General features: G+C 43.0%; 1 protein-coding gene across 4 annotated transcripts in view; it reads left to right on the top strand.

The window, feature by feature from the left end:
* The window catches only part of LOC311500390 (A-type potassium channel modulatory protein KCNIP2), a gene marked incomplete at both ends in the record, with an annotated part of 81,321 nt that overhangs the window by 38,621 nt on the left and 26,854 nt on the right, over positions 1-15,846 (top strand). Inside the window, one exon of one of the 4 annotated variants that reach the window (XM_084561773.1) lies at positions 384-677. The exons of the other annotated variants lie outside the window; for them this stretch is intronic. Coding sequence (XP_084417899.1) covers positions 590-677 — 88 coding nt within the window. Of the gene's footprint in view, positions 1-383; positions 678-15,846 lie in introns of those variants that run through there. 4 annotated transcript variants of the gene reach the window in all.

The raw sequence follows: 15,846 nt of genomic DNA, 5'->3' as shown, positions 1-15,846 counted from the left end.
CTCCTGCTGGCTCAAACATACACAGATGCACGCGCGCTCTCTCAAAAGCTGTCGTCTTCGTGAGCCACGAGAGGAGGGAAAAATAGAAGGGGAGAAAAATAGCATCAACAACATGTGCAGCTAGAGAAAAACCACCACCTGCCACTCAAGCCGGCCTCCTCGTAGTATACTCCTTTCACACACACATACACACACGCACTCTGACAAGTGCGCCGGTCCGTAATTTTCCGCCACACTCCGCTTCCAGCCAATGAGAGGCTGGGACGGGGCTGCTCAGAACGTGAGGGGGAGGAGAAAGAGTGCCGGCGGCTGATTGACAACCAGCGCCCTACAGGTGGAGAGAAGCTCGGAGAGAAAGAGAGAGGGGTGAGGACTACAGAGAGAGGGGGTGAGTGAGGAGGAGACGAGAAGCAGCGGTAATCAGACTTCCATACACACACACACACACACCCATACACACAGACACACACACCTACACACACACTCACAGTGCTCCGTTCCTCCCCTCCTACCTTGAGAGCTTGCTTCCCCCGGCAGACCAGCCGACCAACGCCACCATCCCTACCAGCACCTCCACAGCTGCGTCAAGATGAGCCAGTGCCGGAAAAGGTGCAAGAGGCAGCTCACCAAGGTGGCTCGCTACTTCTACCGCTTCCTCATGGGAACGCTCACCCAAGGTAGGCAGCCAAAACTTCCTCACCCAGAGGTTTGCAAGCGGGGCCGCTCCTGTCCTTCAGAGTGCAGGAGGCAAGGGGACGCGGTCGCACCTAAACTTTTTTTTTGTGCATTTTGAAGAAATGAGGTTCGAGGTCTTCTCAGATGGGTCGGCATCCTGTCTTTGTGGCTCAGTTTCCTTGCAGTCTAAATGATGTGAAAGTAGATTCACCTCTCATCTACATTTACACTGTTTTAAAGAGCGTACGTGGATGTGTGTTTCCACAGTGGGTTAGGACATCTGAGTGCTTTCTTTCATCTGTAGAGAGCGAGACCATACCTGAAGGTTGTTGTCATTATTCCCTGCATGATGTGTGCACTCTACGTATTCTTCTGAGCAAATATCGTTTCACTTTGTTCAGTTCTTACGCTTAATAACCGAATCAAAGATCACGACACGTGGCAAGAATTACAAAGCTGCTGGTGTTAAGTGACTCTTTCCATCTTTCGATCTACCTTTGGACTCCCTTCCTCCTCCTTCCTTCACAGCTCTGCCCTTCTCTCTCCTCTTGTTCCCTCTCCGGCAGTCAAACAGATTCCTCTCTGGGAGCATGTGGCATTCCACCTCCACTGAGAAACTCTCAGTGGGAGAAAGACACGCACACAGCCTTTTTTATCCTCCATCCAGCTCTCAGTATGACATCCACTCACCCATCCCCATCCCCATCCTCCTCTCCTCTCTAGCTCCCTCTGTACACTTGCACACAACTTTATAATGCTAATCTGTGCACCAAGATTAGAATAAGTTGTACAGGCAGTTTCAGATTCTTTTCATAGCACTTAGCACGTCTTATTTCTTCAGTGCCCACATACTCTTTGAGCCTAGTGCCGGCTGGATAAAGTGTCCTTTGTAATGTTGCCTATTGACAGCCTACTGCTAGGCTTTACACCTATTTCCCTTTTCTTTCTTACGAGCGATATTGAGCAGCGGCTCCCATCGCCTAGGGGGAAGATGCAACAAAGTGGTGTGCTATTGAATCGCTGCAGTTGATCCTGAGGGTGGAGGTAACGCCGTGTTTAGATGACCTTGTCAATGGAGCGGTGTGTGAATGCTAATTTTGACGTCCGCGAGGGCTCATCTCCACCTCGGCTTTTCTCCTCGTTATCTCTTCAGACTGTGACATCTGCAGAGCGGCGCACGCACACACACACATCTGTAACCCATGTGAGATTACGTCTCGATCACAGCGATAACGCTGGGAATGGTAACATGCTGATGAAAGCTGATGTTTATTAAATGTTTTTTTTTTTTTTACATATACATAGAGGTGTAGTTATCATTGTAAAACTGTAAAATGCAAGTCATCATTTAATACTCAAACAATCAAACACTACAACTGGTGGACACTGCTTTATTTAGTTGCTGTTGATACTAGACCTAATCCACTGCTGAAACATTTTTAAATACTTCTCAGTATTAAAACAAAAAAAAAAAATACTTTTAAAGGTCCAGGGACTGATGTGTTTAGTGGGTGAATGACACTGATAGTGCAGGGAAATAGGAAAGCACAGATGGGCTAACACATTGATGTTTTGGATATCTTGACAAGTCAGGTAAGATAAACAAAACAACTTTTTATTATTTCAGCTATTTACCACAAATATGCACTTTAACACTATATAAATAGATAATTAATCCTCTTCCATTGAGTAGATTTGCTAATTTGCCCTCATTAAGATGTGTGCATCATTCACATACACACACACGCATCTATTAAGGCTATAGGAACGTGGTGGAGTTTGACACTGGGCTTGCAAAACAAACAACTCACTGTTTAGACGGCTAACCAGCGACCACAGACCCGAAGCCCATTCGCTCCCGTCCATGAAGTATTTATTAAAAACATTGTGTATGTGTGTGAGCGTATGCACATACACATCCTTAAGTTTACCCAGAATGGAGTTACCATGACTACTGGCTCCTGCGTGTCTGTTCCAAGGGGAGAGAGAGAGAGAGAGAGAGAAAGAGAAAGAGAAAGAGACGTCTGCCTCTGTGCAGTGGGAGCCGGGGAGGGCTGAACTGTATAATGGCTCTGCTACATAGGGATTTCATCAAGGCCATTCAGAGTTTGGTATTTGTGTATTGTGGCATTTTTGGCTGTGCCAAGGTGCTGAGGGACGTGCCATTTAAGTCGGGCGCGGAGAGGCGGAATTTACTCCGCCGTCAAACTGTGCACGAACCCTAAGAGCAATTTAACCTATGCAAAAAAGGACACATGACATTACTGTAGCTCCTGGTTAATTGGTGGTTTTATTCCACCTCACTGGTTAAAGCCAGTGCACCACGCTGGAAATGCTCTCCCGTCTTTTTAATGTGTTTACACGCCTACAGATATCACACAGTGTCCTCCTGGACTATAGTGGCTATAATTGATTCTGTCAATATAATTACAATTCAAATGCCTGTCCCACAATAGACCTACACGGCACACGGTTCAGGACAAGGCTTGTGTTGTGTATGTATGCATTACTGATGACAGTCGTGTGTAATCACCTTGCTTTTTAAAAAATTTTTTTACCCTACATTGCCCACTAATTAGTTTGTTTCATTAGGTGCTGTAGGGGAAACAAGGCTATGCTGGTCCACGTATTTCCTTATCTCCTTCGGCCCTAGAGCTTTCTTTGTGTCAATTTACCTAATAGTGAGACAAGCTCAGTTTAGAGCAATTAAGATGTTTTAAATAAAATTCAGCTTGTTTTCCCAGTCCAGGTACACATATATACAGACACGACAAACCTGCTGCCCACGCACCACCCTCCCTTTAATCTTCTCCTTTGCATGACGATATCTTAGTCTGTACCTGTTGTGACTTTGACTGAATAGAATCCACGTGAGCCCTATTGATCTGTCCTTTAAGTATGCTCTTATCTAACACAAACAGACCGAGCTGACAGCACAGGTCCTCCCGCAGTGCTCGGTGTCACATACCTCTGGTTTGTGTCATTATGGCGTCTACGACACATAACGGAGACTAGAAGGCAGCGGCCATTGGAGCTTGTTCTAACATGATGTAAAAGCATTTGAGATGAATATAAAGATTGTCCACTGATTTAAATATATATATATTACTGATCATGACTATGCTCACTTTATGTTAGTCAGTATGTAAAATAGGTCCTATTCAAAGCCAACATGTTAACTTATCATTATAGGAAACTCAGGTACTTGCATGGCTATGTTTACAAGCTTTTAACCTGACTGAACTTATTCTAATCAGAGTTTCCATGCTAAATAAAATGATCCACTAAGATAAATGGAGTGGCATGCCTCAATACATCAATCGCAATCTAACTTTTTTTGACTGTGCAAAATGGTTCTGCCCAGAAATCCCTGTTTCCCCTTCGTTATTGACAACACTAAACCAAATAGAAGAAGATCCACGCTTTGACCGGTGCTGTCCACATCTATTCCATCTTTGTTCATCTTTTCAAGTGCTTGTTTTTTTGTCCCTGGCGGAAACTCGTCACATCACCTGATGCTTCACATGTGCACAGAAAGAATGTTTTTATTCCAACCAGAAAGAGGCGATCTGACCAAGTGCTTGTGCTACGCCCTTGAATATGGCAGGAAATAATCAAAAGAGGGATTTGGACAAAAGAAACAGAAGCTTTACTGGAGTGTAAATAAATAAGTAAATTTAAGTACAAGTAAATGGCAACTGAAATTATGACAACGCAGAAATTATAGTTGGTGAATATATACATCTGACTTTACAGAAAACTAAACAACTAAAAATGATTAGCACATGACAGGTAAGCTCTGCTCATCCGCACACACTAATCACAATTCGACAAAACTAATTCTCTCTGAATTACTTTATGTATTGTACAAACCCACTTCCAACTCTCTTAATGTGTTAGACGGAGACAGTAAGCTGGTGGCAGCACTGGTGTGAGGGCAAAACACCACAAATCCAATCACACCGTGTAGATGAAGAAAGAGCAAGAGATATCACATCACAGGTACATTACACAGACAAAAATGAATGAGTAATGTGAAATAAACACATATTTACATCATTTTCACTTCTCAACAGTAGTAGTTCTAAGCACTATTATAGTTTTTAAGTGCACTTATGAATGTTTCTCTCGATGTGCGCTTTTAGTCTTTATTTTTTTTTAAATACATATTATATCCAAAAGTTATTTAGTGGTCACATTGCACGATTAACTGTGTAGTTAATATTTTTGTGTCATGACTTTATGTTAGGGCCATCTTTTACAACTTAAAAGTTGAATCTTTCACGCTTACCTGGTTATTATTAGGTCTTCATATTTTCCTTTTTCAGCAGATTATCTACAGGTAAATCCTCCCCCTCTCAATCCTGTTAAAACTTCTGGTTCAGTGGTACCGTGCAGCAATGTTGTTCTTATTGGGCTGTTATTCTGATTATTAGTGTTATTCTAATCTCAGTGTAATCATAGTTCAGCCTTCATACATTTTATTGTGCAGGTGCTTGTTCTGCACGTCAGAACGTCTTCTCGAGTGGCATTTTTCTGGACTGTTTCTCACTGCCTTGTCAATGATTCAGTAATCAAGCTGTCAAACAATCCCATTTCTCCTGGTTCTTGGTGTATTTTCAGCTTGTTTACATTCATACATTCAGAAAGAGCTGGATGCATCTGAACACACTGTTTTTACTAAATAACAAATGATTGTTTCACAGTCATTTCATGGTGACAAACTGCAGTTATTAGTTTATTCGTTTTTTTTTTATCTAATAACTTGATTCCACAGTAACACGTGTACACAAACGTCAGAACGTTTGTGTACATGCTGTTTTGGCTTGAAAAATGACTTTCGCTTGAAATAGATAGCCCTGAATCAATATCTCCTGTGTGCAGATTAATGTGAGCAGCAACAAACCGGTTGGCGTTTATTCTCGCAGACAGTAGCTTCCTTTGACTTGTTTCATTTCATAAACTCCACTACCCAACCTCTTTCTACAAGAGACTCCAGCGTATACATGCGAGCGCCAACAGTCCCATTCATTTCCTTTTCCAGAGTAGGTGTCATTTGTTAGGAGCTCTGACACTTTACCAAATGAAAATGGGTGTTAATCTTCCTCTAAAGGCCATTAGAACCTCAGTACTTTTTAATTAATAATGTCTGATTATGTCTCTCATGTGCTGCTTTGCGTTTCTGCTGCTCTGGTGTCTATATTTCCCCACCAGTGGAAGGTAAATACACACGTATCAAACTCAGATTGACAGACACACACACACACATCCCTCAGACTCTGTTTTTCAGCTGTACTACCTTGAAGCTGATTCTCTTTGCAGCTCACTTCTGGCCATAACCAAAGAGACTTTGTTATTAGCCTTTCACTTATGAATAAAAGATGTTTGTTCAGAGCTTTGGCATCACCGTAGAGATGGGCCTGTGTATTTGTGTGTGTGAGATGGGGCTGCCATTACATTTTATTATGAAAACTCTGTAACACTGTTATTCAATGAGGAGTCAGTGTGCTTGCAGTTGTACTGACTGACCATATTTTAGGACCATAACTGATGGCCGTGATTTTGAGTTTTATAAGCTTCCACACCCAGAGGTAACGTTGGTAACCTTCTGATTAAACTTTGAGGAGAGATGTATTAAAGGGGACATTGGACGTCCATTTCCAGAAGTTGATATGTTGCTTTTTTGACTTGATGGGATCTCTGTTACATGCTTTGGTTAAAAATTCTCAATGATTCTGTCGAACAGGCCTCTATAATAGAGGAGAGAACCTCCTCCTTCCTGAGCATGAGCTCCTGTAACCCCGCCCCTCTAGTAGTGTTGCTTGGCAACACTTAGCATATTGGTAGAGTACAGCAGCGACATCAGACCATTTATTTGTACCGAAAGTTGAACCCAGAACAACAGCAGACCCTTGAAGGAGTTTGACAATAAAGGTTTGAAAAAGACGTTTCTGAATGATCAGTGAACTTAATCCTACTTAGCCGGCAGTTAGCATCTGTTCGCTACCTGGCGGGCTAGCGGATAAGCAGATTTCCCGGTAAATGTACGCCACGTAACGCCACTTTGCGCTAGTTTCTCCAGATGCTGGGAGCCTTTACAGCTGAGCACAGAGCAGCTTGCACGCAAGGACTGTTTCATTGTCAACGTTTATACGGTGCTTGCTGGAACGAAGTGTGGCTTTGCTAGCATCGCTGTTACCTGCGTGCGGCAGAAGGAGGGTGTGGTCTGAACCCGTGTAGTGACAGGGCTACGGGGGCGGGTCTTATGTTCAGAACAAATGATCTACGTCACACGCGGCTCAGAGCTGAAACGGCTCGCTGAATGACACATTTACACTCTCAGACCACTCATAACAAACTGACTGTGTGGATTGTTAGCAGCTAGGGTTGCCAACCGTCCCTTGAAAAACGGAATCGTTTCGTATTTAGAAACAAAAGTATGCGTCCCGTATTGAGCTGAGGCAGGACGTACTTTGTCCTGTATTACCGCGAGAATCAAAAATAGTGTGTAAAATGTCAATGGAATTAATGAATAACAGGGCGCTTTATATGAAAATTTATGGTAAATTTATTCCCAGGCCGTCTCCCAGCCGACAGTGGAAATCCCACTCATCTCACTGGTCGAGGTACTGTTGCTTGTGAAGAAGATACTGGAAGACAACAAAATCGTTTCACACACACAAAAAAGGATAAAAAAATTCACCACACCGGGAAGGGTGAAGGCAATCGGGTTGGCGGGCCCTGCTAATGAGATGTCCCTTATTTATTTTTCAGGGAGTTAGCAACCCTATTAGCAGCTCTTCTGAATTGTCAGACATGCTACACACCCTACTAAATGTAGAAAAAGCTCCAAAAGTGAGAATCTCGTCCGATGTTCCCTTAAAATTAGTGAGATGAGCATGTTGCATGTGTGTGTTTCCTCTGAACGTATCTATTTCAAGCACGTGTGGAGTTTATTAAGTTTAGCAGTGCCACCTCTGCAACCTCCATCTTGTTTGTGACAAAGGTCATTACGCACATGTCCATCACTTTCCTCTCCTTTTGACAAAATTTTACAATTACTGTCAATTTCAGCCACAGTGAATAAAGCATGTGGTGGCTGTAATGGTAAATTCTGACAAGAGCTTGCGGGGGGTTAGCGTGGAGAGTACTAAGCCATATTACAGCGTGCGGTAATGGCACTCGCAGTGGGAAGGGAATCGTTCATTAACATGAGGGCAACTTATTCTAAGCTATAGTCCCCTGCTTGTGTGCTTTAGCGTGGGGTGAAGAAGAGACACCCCGAGCAGGGTCTTGTCTCATATCAGTGCATAATAGGTAATATGAAAACCCAGCAGGAAGCAGCTCTGAAAAATCGGGTGTGGACTGACACAACTCGCAGGGCAGAAACAAAGAGATATATTCAGATTCATTTACAAGATATTGTTCCACTTCATTTGAGATTATTATTTCACCGCCTGCAGCGCAAGTTTTGACAACTGATTGTGTGACATGGTAGAAAAAAAAGAGAGCTGTAAGAAAGCGAGGGAGAGGGAAGGTAGAAAGTGAGAGAACAAGAAGGAAAAATGCCACACTCTGTGACGTCTGAGCGCTCACACCCGTTTTGAGAACGCGCTCGTTGTCGCCAGACATGTGAAGATTCTCGCTGAAATCATTTTTTGCTCGCGCTGATCTGTTTCTGTCTGTTGTTGACACCTCCTGACTCGCACTTTCACTATGAAGATGAAAAGGTGGCCTAAAAATAAACTCCTCGTGGAAGTTCAAGGTCAACAAAAGATCTAAATTTAAAAATTACATTCCTGCTGCGCACGTGCAGACAATTTTAAGCTCATCCAGTGGCGATTCAGATCAAGTTATTAAAGGAAAAGCGACAGTTGGTTTGCATTTATTTGTGCTCTCCGTGTATGCTGTGTAATCCTTCTGTGTATCTGTTGCTTGCTTCCTTATCCGTTGTTTTCTCTGGCATCAGTCCCACTCTTTTAGCCTAATCTGCTCCATGCTGTTCACATTTCGCTCTGTCCCAAGCTGATTGAGTTGCCTGCTTTTCCTGTCAGATTCTGAACCATCTATACCAATGTGCAGCCTCCACTTCTCATATCCACTTCAAACATGATTTATAGCAACGTTAGTGGCTCCTCACCTCTGACCAGCTTCCCAGCGTCCTCTCATGAGATAGTGAGAGAAAGACAAGACGCTAGAAATGACAGGTGATTAAATTTCAGTTTTCGCCTACAGCTAAGTCCGGTATGAGCTGTATTTTAATTGGATGGCGCGGCACATCAGGCTGTTCCTGTCATCCCTCATCTCTCTGAAGAGGAGTTCTATCATCCGGTGCAGAGAGGCCTGTTGATCTTAAGCCACTCGTGGGTCGCAATTTCAGGTGGAAGCCAGGTTCCTCTCACTCCCCTCGCTTCAGCCCAACACCCCACTGCTCCCCTCTTCCCGTGTAGTAACAGCTCTTCTTGCCCCTGCCTTTTCCACCTCTCCCCCTTCACCTCCAACAACCCCCCACCACCACCACCACGAGAGAGGTGTGAAACATCACCTTCATCCATCATGTGTATATACACACACACACACATACACACACCTCGCATGTGCTAAAAATAAACTCCTATTAGTAGCAGTCTGAGCGTGAGTGTGTGTGTATGTGTGTGTGCACGTGTCTGGAGGGTGGCAAAACTAGAGGTGACTATTGGAGAGAGAAGAGTGAAGAGAAATTCAGTAAACAGAGAAAAAGAGGAGAAACTACAGGTTGTATCTTTCTCTGCTTACAGTAGACTAGAGTTGTGAGCACAGTTGTACCCAATCAAGAACAGGATGTGTAGTGGGTAGTCGGTTGCAGCGGAGAGTTAGGTGGGGTCGGGTGCCTTGCTCACGGGCACTTCAGCCATGGATACCAAGAGGAAAGCGCTGCTCGTTCACTCCAACCTCGCACATTTCTTCCTATTAGTCCTGGAATTTAAATCAATGACCCTCCAATCTCAGACCCGCTTCTCACATCACTTGGGCGAGCGAGAGGTGGGGAACACGCTGGACATGTCACCAGTCCATCACAGGGCTGACACAGATAGATAATTTTCACTCAGATACCGCCCTTTGTCCAATTTAGAATTAACCTAAAGTGCGTATCTTTGGAATTAGGAGAACCAGAACCTTCTAGCTGTAAATATACGTATACATACATACTCATTTTGTAGATGGGTTTTGTCACAGTTTAGCTTAGTTTTGTTTGGTCTGACTGTGAGCAATCAGATAATGCCTTTTCTATTTTAAATGGAATATTAAGGAAGTGTCTGCGTGGCTTCTCTCCAGGTACTCCAGCTTCCTCGCACCGTCCAAAGACATGCCCGTTCTAAAGTGGCCGTAGGTGTGCATGTGAGTGTAAATGGTTGTCTGTCTCTCTGTGTTGGCCCCGCCTCTCCAGCCCCACCTGCGACCCTTCACACGACAAGCGGTTACAGAAGATGAATGAATGAATGAATATTATGGAAGTTAATTAATAACCCTAGATATTACAGTAATCTTTGTGGTCGGATTTTTTACATGTTGTGTTTGCATGTCTCTGTCCATGGTGCTGAAGTACAGCCTCACACAGAAGAGTCTCGTTGTCCTCTGTCCATCTCTGTTCACCTTCAGCAGTGGTTCCGTCACATTGTGTTGCCGCGGCTTAGTATTTTCTTTTTCACAAAACTTGCTGAATATGCATCGTCAAGGTAATTGGCTGCAACGTCCATTAATTCATTAAATCATCCGTTGTAAATGTGTATCAAGCTCGCAGCGGCAGCGCCCAATCAAGGACAGGATGTGCGAACGGTGCGTTCTAAAAGTAAAATACATAGAAGGATGCACTGTATGCTACGTAAACACGATGGAATACTGCTGTGCTCGGATGAATGTTTGGATGGAATACAGAAATACAGAAAAATAAACTCCTCTGTCCATGGTGTTGAACATCCTCACTTTTTTCACTTCTCTCCTAAACCCATTGCCAACTGTATTTCAGGATATGCATTCATTATCTTCCTTCAACTTTCTGAGCCATTTGAGCTCAGCCCAACATCCTGTATGACCTCTGTTCAGTCCCTTTTTCTTTTTCTTGTAGTTTTGCATCTCGGGTCATTTCTGATCCAACTCCGTCTTCCATATCCACTAATTCCTGTCTTCAAGAGCTGCTGCAGCATTGTCAGACCTCTGACTGTTGAAATAAATGAATACATATGTGTGCACGTGCAGTACATGCAAACAATTGCAAAGCATACAATGGGTTATTGAATGATGACAGGATTGTGTAATGTAGGGGGATGTCTTACTTGAAGATCTGTGACCTATGACCTCAACAAGTTTCAATTAGAATTTGAACCTCACGTTAGGAGTCAGGTTGCTGAATATCAAGAGGATCAGTTTAATTGTACTCTTAGATTTATGCACATTTAAGGGAGAATTAATTTGTGATTAACAGCCTCAGTGTACCAGCCTGAAGGACTCCAAAAACACCTTTAATGAGCAACTGTCTCCTCAGGAAGACTTGGATAAAGCTTTCTTACAACTGACCCTGATAACTTTACTGAAATGACCAGAGCTACTGAATGCAGAGCTAAGGTTTAAAGAACTAAGACGATTTATTAGCGGCCTACAGTGAATCTTTTAGAATTTAATTAGCAGAGAACCACTTCCACAGTATGGCCATTTGTGTCTTTCTAAGCTACGACATGATCATCGGCATTTCTTTGGCCAGGGAAAGGAGATCAGTGGATGGTGAAGTAGCTGCAGTTCTAAAGTGAACGGGAAAACAAATATCTACTCGTGTGTTACTCATTAACTGCGACTCTGGATCAAAGAAAATAGATAAATATACATTGAAGGGGAGTAGTGGAGATACTCAACACTGCTATAGTTTTCAGTCATAAAGCACAGACTCTGTTTATGTTACAGCACTTGCGATGGATGAAGTCATCATAGACACCAGACACCAGACTGCTAAAAGCCTCTCTTCATACACACACACATGCACACACGTGCATACATAAAGACTTATGGCCCTGACTTAAAAATTCTCAACATTTAATTTACACCTTAATGACTCATTCTCAATTTTTCAGTTTTCAGGAGAAATTTTTAGGAGTATTTTGATAAATAATTAATTTTCTAATCAGCTCTATCCAGCCAGCCCCTCAGTCATTAGACGCTAACTAACTCGATGGGAGTGTATTTTCCACCCTTCGTTGACATGTTCCCTTGGCAGGCGGATAAATTTACTGCTAACTATAGCTATCAGAGCAGCGAATAAATCCCGGCTAACTATAGCTATTAAACACCTCAGGGATCTCTCAGTTACACTCCCGCCGCTGCATGCACAATATGTACGCCTCTTTTCGGTGCAAAGGTGATTCTGGAGAGGAGGTTGTTTTGTTTTGTAGCCAGATGAGCACCTTATTAGTAGTTCTAATAAAAGCGGTAGATTATATTAGGATCGTGCACATGGCTATTTTTTATTTATTTTTCTTTACTGCGCTCACACACAAGCACAAAGTAATGTTATTAAAGAGGGACAATGTTATTGGTTGTACGCGAATAGTCAAATTGTAAAAACACCTAGAGTGGAATAATCTCGTCATAGATTTATCTGCAGAATAGTTGAATTAAGCGGTGTAAGTAAAATGTCGTAGTGGAAGGGGTTCACTTTAAATCCCCTGGAGACTAAAATTATTATAATAGAAACCAAAGTGGGAAATCTTAGAGCCAGCAATTTCTTTTGGTATTTGTGTTTGAACAAAATGTGCTGAGACCCTCGGTTGAAGGCTGTAGCTGCACTTCATCCATCAAAGGAGTGCCACTGTAAGAATACTAAACAGATACAACAAGGTATAAAAATGTCTGTCGTGATCCAGATCCGTGATCCACACACACACGCGCACTCATTCTTCAGTCCACTAATTATATATATTTGAGCAGATGGCAGTATATAGATAGATAGATAGATAGATAGATAGATAGGATCAATCAACAAGGGGCTGGTGTAAAGGCTTCCTGCGCTACACACTGCACATAATGTACAAAAATGTAGTGTAAAAAAAAAGACCATATTAGCATTTTGGACAAATTCAGAGAAACTTTCAATGGATTCCATTCCTCTTCCAGCCACTGCTTCATTTTCCTCCATCCGTTTTTTTCCTCTGTCACATTTTTTTTTGTAATGGACAGCAGTGAATGGGAACAAAGAAAGGGTGCACATCAGGCCTATCCACCAGGGAGCCTGGTGGTCAGAGGCACTAAAAGTCTGATGGGCCCCAAATGGGACAGAGCTGTCGCTTCTACTCAGCCACCCGGGCATGAGGAGGCCAAACCTCGGACAGCTACGACCTTGAGAGGCTGCGCGGCTGACCTCTAGTCAACACGACAGAGAGACAGTAACGGAGAGTGAACAGAGAGAGAGTAAATGAAGGGGAGACAGAGGGAGAGGTGGCGCAGAAGGAAAAAGCACCGATCGTGGCAATAAGTGCGTTAAAGTGAGGTGATACATAAAGAGAGAGAGAGAGAAAGAAGGAGGGTTGCGCTGGTGGAAGCAGAACCAGGGAACAGAGAGAGACTGAAGATTCCCACAAACTTAAAGAGAGCGTGAGAATTATTATTATTTTATTACACTTCCTTTTGCCTTCCTTCTTTATTCTAACTACCTCTTCTGCCTCCGTCCTCAGACTTTGTCATTTATTTATCTGAGCTCATCGCAATTGATTCCACGGCGTGTCAGCGCACATTCACATTTTGCACAAAGCATGTTTAATGAACCGTACGGCTTCACATACCGTTGAATATAAAACGTAGAGGCAACCCCCGACGATCATGGTGATTTCAGGGCGACAAAACAGGGTTTTATTCAATCAAGACCACGTATCTTCGACTTAAGACTTCAAATGTATTGAATAAATACGTAATCAGAGCAATAAATATCTTTTGGCCCGCTGAGAGACGTCGTCGTCATCGTTCTTGACTGACAACCCCGAGTGTCTCTCCTCTATCTATTACCGCAAATGTGTCACTTGCTTGTCATTTCCTCAAGTGGCTCTGCATCAATTTATTGTCTGTCAGTCAGTTGTGCGCCCCAGAAAAGATTGTGCGTACGTGTGTGCCTCTAGGTGGAACAGAGCAGAGCTTAGTATACAAAACGGATAAGAGGAGGAAGTTTCAGCATAACATCTGTCTGATCAGTGCACACAAACACAATAAATGGTGCTGCAGGAAAGAAAAAAACAACAACAACTAATGGACGGCACCCTGATTTTTTTAAAAGTAATTGTATTCCAGAAATGTCTTTGTACTGTTTTTTCCGTTTGTTATGGAAATTCTGATCATTAATGATTTGTTGTGTTTTGAAAAACCTGTGCGCGTTTTTGCAGCCACTTCAGTGCGCTGGACAAAAGTTCAATATCTGCTTTGTACGTTTGAAAAAGCAGAGGAGCACAAAGAGGGAAAACGCAGCAGTGATTTGGTATCGTATTAGTCCGACCGTCAGTTTATAAGAGAAGCCGTTCTTCCATCTTGTATTGAAACAGGAATATACAGTGCACCACCTTCTCTAAATCCTGAGTGTATTTCATTTATTTGCTTATTGTTTTACACGTACACATATTTACAGTATGCCCTTGGTGAAAGTCAAAGATATTAGATTTATATTCATATGGAAAACTCACTTTATAATACATGAATGTCTATCTTAAACATTGCTGTATGTTATAGAACCTGTGATGACCTTGAATGGCTGCAGGGGCACAGATGAATATCATATGTACTTCGAGATTGATGTGGCTCCAACGCCATGCTCAACATTCAGCATTGAACCATTGCTTCCAGGACCTTGTCATCCTCCTCCTCCTCATCATCATCACAGTTTGCCACCAGGTAGTCACCTCGACGTTGCGTCACGCCCTCCTCTCAGTCATAGCGTTGTCTTCAGCCCGCTCCTCCTCCTTGCTCTGTTGCCTTCCCGCTGTTTTGTCTGCTCGTCCGTCTGCGAGTCTGCATGATGTCAGTCTGACTCCGTCTTCCATTTCCTCAGATCTCACTTCTCACACACACACACACACACACACACTGGTATGTGTGATCTCATCAGTTCCCACCTCCGGTTCTCCAAATCTGATTCCTCTCAGGGTTATTTATAGCTGTGGATGCCCACTCCACTCTGTGCTGCGCGTCATGACCTATGTTCTTTGTGAGAAAGGGGCGCGCAGCACTTAAAAGCAATTTTATCAGGTGTGAGATTGTGTGTCTGTTCTCTCTAGAGCAGTTTTCCAGGAATCGCAGGAAGCATTCTCTCTTTTGCCTTGTGTTTCAAGGTTTTCAGTTGAGGCTCATTCATTCTGTGTTAACTCAGAGTTCATATGATGAAGCACAGCGATGCTATATACGTTTGTTTTGCAGAGAAAAATGGTGACAGCATCCCTTACACATAGACACACATGCAAATGTATTAGCAGCCAGATAGCTGAATCAAACAAGGATCGGTCAAATTAATATACATATTGCAGTATGCACCGATCAGCCACAACATTAAAACCACTTACAGGAGAAGTGAATAACATTGACCATCTTGTGACAATACAATGTTCTGCTGGGAAACTTTTGGACCTGGCATTTGTGTGGATGTTACTTACACATGTGGCACCCACCTAGACCAGACCAGGCACCCCCACCCCATAGAAATGACACAGGCACACACACAGAAATGATTTAGGAACAACTCAAAAAACATGAAAAACAGCACGAGGTGTTGACCTGGCCTCCAAATTCACTAGATCCCAAATTGATGAAGTATCTGTGGGATGCACTGGAACAAGTCTGATCCACAGAGGCTCCTCCCCTCAACCCATATGACCCAAAAATCCCCACTAACAACATTTTGTTACCAGACACCACAAGACACCCTCAGAAGGCCCATGTCCATTCTCTGATGAGTCACAATTGTTCTGGAGGCACAAGAGAGACCTACACAATATGACCAATACAAGGTGGTCATAATATTATGCCTAATTGGTGTATACATGTACAATGCATTTGGAGACAATGCTTCTGCAAATGTTTCTTTGCACCTGTCCATCACAAACAACAATACAAACATACTTCATCAAGCTTGAAGCTGCCTGTATTTTTTCTGAAAGCAGGTGTAAAAAC

This window comes from Chelon labrosus (assembly GCF_963514085.1).
Source record: "Chelon labrosus genome assembly, chromosome: 15".
In the NCBI taxonomy this organism is placed as follows: domain Eukaryota; kingdom Metazoa; phylum Chordata; class Actinopteri; order Mugiliformes; family Mugilidae; genus Chelon; species Chelon labrosus.
The sequence above is the reverse complement of the archived record's forward strand: the minus strand, read 5'-3'. Positions and strand labels throughout refer to the sequence as shown.